Below are 6,736 nucleotides of genomic sequence, written 5' to 3'. Positions count from 1 at the left end.
ATTTTTTCTTGTTTTTTTTTTATGTAAAGCCGCCTTGGTATCTGATAAGGCGGGATAACAAAATTTGAATAAACTTGGAAACTCCGTATGGTGAAAAAAACAATACAGTAGCAAAAATGAGTGGAATTGTCCAATCAGAAAGGTGCACAGATAAAAGTGTCTTTCAACTCATCTGACTGATCTTTATTCATCCAAAGTTACTCGACCCGACATGTACATGTTTCGGTAGTTTTAATATAGACCTTTCAGTAACAAGTGGGATTGAAGACAAAGTTAGACAAGTTCCTGCTGAACCGGAACGTACGCAGACATAAACGGCATTCCAAGTGGTTTACATTATTGTTCATATACCCAAAGATCTTCAAGACTCCTGACGCAGGCCTTAGGGCCGAAACATGTACATGTCGGGTCGAGTAACTTTGGATGAATAAAGATCAATCAGATGAGTTGAAAGACACTTTTATCTGTGCACCTTTCTGATTGGACAATTCCACTCGTTTTTGCTACTTTGTCCTTTGTGGATTTGTTTCCCCTGTTATTTGCACGAAAAAAACAATACGCCAGTTGAGAAAATTCCAGATTAGAATATATTTACCATATCAAGGGTAAAAGCACAAAAAGGTCCAGATTCTATAAATGATGCCTAAATTTATGCATTTTCTTAATTGGTTTAATCGGTGCTGATAACTGAAAGCACCATTAAAAAAACAATAATTGACAATCTAGTCACCATTTATAGAATCGGGGCCTAAAAGCCCAACATGGCCATGTTTTGTCCTTCCTAAAGGCTGTATCAGGGGTTAACGAGAATCAAAAGGTGCGATTCCAAAATGCCACCTATTTGGTTAAAAACAGTTCTCTGTGCAGTCAAACATTTCGGTTCTCATTAGACCATGCCAGGCTTTTAGTGTTTCTATGCTTTTAACCTTGATATGGTGAATAAATTTTGAATCCATTACTCAACTGTGCTATTATTTGTCACCATATTGGACATTGCAGATCCATCTGCCTGTTTGTTTTCTTAGGCTTATACTTGTATATAGTATCATAAATATACAGTACTCTTCACTAGGGTTTAAATTCCTTAAATTTTAGCAGAACAAGCTAATCCAGCTCTGACTTTATCCATTTCTCGCTACAGGATTGCAAATATGGTTGATTTTTTAAACTAGGATGTCGGAGAAACAAGTATCGGGGATCAGTCCTAGATCAGACCACTTCTTCATCACTTATGCTCCACCTGGCTACAGACGCTCTTCTCTTTCATGGCAGATATATTCAAGGACTTCTTTATCCACCTACAATGTCACTGCTGTTTGGGTATCATTTTATATTTTCACATATTTGGGAAAAGATCTGTGTGTTCTTTTAACGTATGTTCCACAAAGTACTGTCCATTTGTATATACAGTCAAACCTCGGTTTGCGAGTAACCCTGTTTGCGAGTGTTTTGCAAGATGAGCAAAACACTCAGCAAACTTTTGACTTGACTTGATTTGCGAGCACCCCCCCCCCCCCAATAACCGGCATCGCTTCCCCCCACTCGCAAAGGCCCCCCTCGCTCCAACCGGCACCCCCACCACCGCGCGAACCGGCCCCCCCGCCAGTACTCTCGGCAAGAGGGAGAATAGAAGTCCTTGAGCATGCGCAGATGCATGCTCAAGGCAGGCAGGCAGAAGCCGGAGGTGTCAGGTCAAAAGCGCGCCGGGACAAAGGTGCGCTTTGTCTATGAACCGAAGCCGGAAGATCTTCTAGGCACACGAGCTGTGCCTGCGTGCCGGTGCCGGTGCTGGTGCTAGACGGGGAGGTGGGTAAATTTAAGTTGTACTGGCGGGGGGGGGGGGTGGCCGGTTCGCGTGGTGGGGGGTGCCGGTTGGAGCGAGGGGGCCTTTGCGAGCGGGGGGAGCGATGCCGGTTATCGGGGGTGGGGGGGTGGGAACGTATCAAAGCGCGTTTCCATTATTTCCTATGGGGAAACTCGTTTTGATAAACGAGCATTTTGGATTACGAGCATGCTTCTGGAACGGATTATGCTCGTAATCCAAGGTACCACTGTAGCTTCCTTGCGTGTGTTTACCAAGTCAGAGCAGGGACTTTAAAGGATAGATGGGTCCTTAACTAGAAACCAGATGAACTTTAAGTCTCTTGGCGTCCCTTGATCTGTACTGGAGCGCCTACGGCAGTAAAGCATACCACTCCCCACTATGCCAATTTCCTACTTTCGTTGCATGGACAAAACTCTACATCTGCTAAATTCTGTTTGTGAGTCCCTTCCTGGTGCCCATTCTGTTGGGATGTAAGTTGGTTAATTTCTCAGGTGTGCGCTTTCCACCTAGAACTAAGGGTGTGGGATAACAGTGAGGCACAGCAATATGCAGGGTCTTGTGCTGCACTCCTTGTGTTACCACATGCTGGCACATGGGGGTGCTCTGCATCTCTTTTAGCCTCAGTCTTTCACAGTGGGCAAGAGGTGACCTTCTACATGAGAAGACAAATGACAACGAGAGCCGGCATTTGGTTAAATACATCAGGTGCCATTTTATTTAGCAGCATTAGAGATGCAAACTAGTAGGAATATTGCATTTCTAAGGAGTATTTCATACGTTGTACTGTGGTTTATATGAATAACTGTGCATCTATACAGAGCGAAAGACTGATCAACCAAACATCCAGTCTTCTGTGGCTACATAGTTAATTCCTGCAATTAAAAAAAACACACACAAACTCAGAAACATTATGTTTAGTATTAAGAACAGAATCCAGCTGCGTTTTCAGCAAATCCACAAAGAATATGCAAGAAATATGTTTGCATTTACGAGAAAAAAAATAGAACCAAGAACAGCAACGGTCACCTTCACTGCTTTTTAATTCTATTTTCTCTGGTGTGAGAAGGCATTTTCTCCTGTGTCTGTTACCACATTTACGAGGAGGTGGTGCTTACAAATGCATCTCACGCATTCCGAAAATCTATCAAAACCACTCTGTTCGACAAATTCATCACCTAACCAGACCGATCCGTGCTCTCTATGCATTTTTCCCCCTACAAACCCGAAGCAATCTTTAGGCATTTCCTACCCCTCTCTCTTTCCCTTCCCCTTACAACCCCTCTTACATTCCCTCCCCAACAACCCCCTTTCTTCTCTAACATTCCCCTCATGCATTTGTAATTCGCTGAATGTCCAGCCTTCTTTCGATGTGAACCGCCTTGAAGTCGTCTGACTATGGCGGTATAGAAAAATAAAGTTATTATTATTATATTTTGTGTAGATATCTTGAAAATCGGATTGGATCACAGCACTGAATTGCTTACCTCTGCTCTACAGCCAGAAACACGCCCTGTGTGACATGCCTCTTAGCACTCCCATCCTACCCAGTATATCTCATAGCAGAATTAGAAAAAGGATCAAAGAAAAGTGATAAAAATGATAAAGGGGATGGAACTTTAAAGAAGCTCATGTATTGTAACACCATTACAGAAGCTCATGCTCCCCAGTCATTAGTAGCGGTACAGAAGCTTTCAATATGCAATAAACTTCTCTGATATGAGGAAAGATTAAAGAGGTTAAGGCTCTTTAGCTTAGAAAGGAGATGGCTGAGAGGGGATATAATTCAGACCTACAAAATCCTGAGTGGCAAAAGTGAATCAATTTTTTTATCTTTCAAAAAGTGCAAAGACTACATTTAATACATGGAAATTATTTTAAAGGAAACAGAAAGAAATATTTATATAGTTAAGCTCTGGAACTCATTGCCAGAGGATGCGGTAGAAGGGGTTAGACTTAGAGTATCTGGGTGTAAAAAAAAGGTTTGGACAAGTTCCTGGAGGAAAAGTCCATAGTCTGCTATTGAGACAGACATGGGGATGCCACTGGTTGCCCTGCAACTGATAATATGAAATGTTGCTATTATTTAGGTTTTTGCCAGGTATTTGTGATCTGGATTGGCCTCTATTGGAAGCAGTGGCCAGATGTATCATTGGTCTGACCCTCTATGGTTATTCTTATGTTACCACAATCAAGTAGGAGAGGCAACGGATATAGCACAATTTTGTCTGAATTGGCCACACATACTTCACTATGGTCCTGCTAGCCACCATTTCCTAAGCCATTTACCTCACTAGGGCAGGGGTGTCAAAGTCCCTCCTCGAGGGCCGCAATCCAGTTGGGTTTCCAGGATTTCCCCAATGAATATGAATGAGATCTATTTGCATGCACTGCTTTCATTGTATGCTAATAGATCTCACGCATATTCATTGGGGAAATCCTGAAAACCCCACTGGATTGCGGCCCTCGAGGAGGGACTTTGACACCCCTGATCTAGGGGCAAGAATCTTGTACCTAGATCAATGCTCTCATACTGCAGTGATAACAAATATGATTATGATTATTACAAAAACAATCATTTGACATGCACTCAAGTACGGCGTCTTTCTGAGCAAGGACAGGGAAGCATCCTTCCTAAAGAGAATGAACAGGAAGTTTTAGAAAGGCTTTCCACATCTATACCCATGGGAACAACAATTTCTATAAAATGTGTGTTTCTAAGGGCTCCTTTTACGAAGCGCTAAACTGCTGGCCGCGCTAGCCGCCAACGCCAGCATTGAGCTGTTGTTGGTTCTAGCCACGTAGCGCGGGTTTAGCGCACGCTAAAACCACTAATGCAGCTTCGTAAAAGGAGCCCTCAGGCTTTAGGCGCTTAATAAACATTTTAAATAAAATAAATATTTCCACCTGCTCCAGAGCAGAGTACTGTAAATATAAACCTGTGCCTACCACCAGTAGATACACATGCATTTTTTTATTTTGGAAACTGCTATTATTTGCATATATAGGCTGTTAATGCCCAATTATTGCTAGCTAGGGCTCATTGGTCAATTAAGTTGTGCACACATCTTGGACTTGCACACAAATTTTTGCATGCAACTTTGGGCGTGATATCTCATAGAATTGGGGGGGATATTGACCACATTCACTTGTACAGCTGGTTCCAATATTACCTCTATGGGGCTGAAATCTGTTTACAGTACTTAGGTTCAGTCATTGGATCTATGCCCTGCTCCTTATCTCATGAGTATGATCATCCCCCCATCACTTGGATTTTGGATACTTCCATTAGATACTGGGGTCTTACCATGATCGCATTGACGATATCGTTGTTGTTGTGTTTGAGCGCCCTCACAGCTTTGGCACGTGACACATTGGCCTGGGCCATTACAAGTTCGATGTCTCTTACCTCCAGCCCTGTCTCATCAACCTATATTGACAAAGCAACAGTTAGGGACAACCATAAAGAGAGAACAGTAATTCGTTGAACTGGCATGATGTGCTCTATTCTAGGATCATGAAGCCATATTGTGCCACAGACCCTCAACATATTTAGCTTCTCAGTCCAAAGGTAGGCCTAGGCTCTGTGTCATATGTCATGCAAGCCCAATGGTGGTACTCAGTTAGATTTCTGCTTCCCAGAGCAGATCAACCCAAGACATGTGCCCTACCCAATGCCTCCTTTAGATTAAGGCAGAATCTAACTTCAGGATCAGCATTCACAATGTGTTTCTTGGTTTTCCAAATATCTCTGAGGTGTTCCTGTTTGATAAAAGGCGATATTAAAACCATTGTTTGGGGTTCTTTGCCCATTATAAGAGTTGTCATATATCCTCTTCATATTTTACCTTATATCTTCTCCACCAGAGACCACTGTTGCAACATCCATTGCCAACTTCCAGCACTGGGAATGAAGTACATCACCCTCTTACTAGTTGTACAGGAGATGTTTTAGCACAGGGTTTCCCAGCTTGACCTTGCTCCCACCCAATATGGCTTTTTGCATGCCTACTCAATGTGGAAATACTGAAAGTCAGACTAGCTACGAAATCCTCTGAGACTCTGCTGAAAAACACTACTATAGGAGCATCACAAAGCTCTCTAAAAATGACTGGCCTGTCTTAATTCTTGCTTCTTACCTCCTCCTCTTCCTCGCTTTCCTCTTTGATTGTCAATGTGGGTGTAGCTTCTGTGATCAAAGGTGAATGTTCCATTGGGACCTTAAATTTCTCAGCTGCGGCTTTGTGGACCTGCTGCGACAGATCTTCAATCTGAAGGAAGGAATGAGATAGAAAGAGATAGATTGTCTTAATAAAAGAGAGAGATTTAATCTCTTCACCTACTGGAAGCGTACCTACACAACCAAGACAATCGGAGGCAGGGGTGGCCCTATAATGAGGCCAAGTGAGACAGTGCCTCAGGTGGCACTCTTGAAGGAGTGGTGTTTTGCTGACGGCCTCTCTGCCACTCCCTTCTTGGCATCTAAGGGTTTCACCCTTCTCCCCACAATCGGCATTTTTCCCATTCTACCCACCCACCCACTGCATCTACCTTTAGTTTTCTGTAAACATTGCCGGGCAGTGGTAGTGATTCCCTGCCGCTAGTCCTTGCAGCTTCTCTCTGATAACTTCCTGGTTCTGCTGGGGCGGGTCGCAATGGAGAGATGATGCAGGGACTAGTGTCAGGGAATCACGCCCGGTGACTTTTACAGAAAATTAAAGGTAGATGTAGTGGTGGGGTGGGGTGTTTAGAATGGGAAAAATGCCAATTGTGGGGGAGAAGGGTGAAAGCCGTAGATGTCAGGAAAGGGAGTGGCAGAGAGGGCCAGCAGCAAGATGCTGCTCCCTCAGCAGTACTGCCTGAAGATAGATATTGGACTTGGGGGAGGGAGTGGGAGAAGGTACAGATGTTGAC

The 6,736-nt window shown here is 43.5% G+C and overlaps 1 protein-coding gene across 2 annotated transcripts in view; it reads right to left on the bottom strand.

Annotated features, from left to right (window-relative positions):
• Positions 1–2,512: 2,512 nt before the first annotated feature.
• LOC117354415 overlaps positions 2,513–6,736 on the bottom strand; it is a 122,456-nt gene continuing 118,232 nt past the window's right edge. For both annotated transcript variants that reach the window (XM_033931905.1, XM_033931906.1), the window contains 3 exons: positions 5,962–6,093; positions 5,130–5,252; positions 2,513–2,697 (listed from right to left, as the gene is read on the bottom strand). In XM_033931905.1, the coding sequence (XP_033787796.1) occupies positions 2,683–2,697; positions 5,130–5,252; positions 5,962–6,093 (270 nt within the window). In that variant the 3' untranslated portion in view covers positions 2,513–2,682. The remainder of the gene's footprint in view (positions 2,698–5,129; positions 5,253–5,961; positions 6,094–6,736) is intronic.

Source organism: Geotrypetes seraphini, chromosome 2, assembly GCF_902459505.1.
Source record: "Geotrypetes seraphini chromosome 2, aGeoSer1.1, whole genome shotgun sequence".
NCBI lineage: Eukaryota > Metazoa > Chordata > Amphibia > Gymnophiona > Dermophiidae > Geotrypetes > Geotrypetes seraphini.
This window is presented reverse-complemented; position numbering and strand designations above follow the sequence as displayed.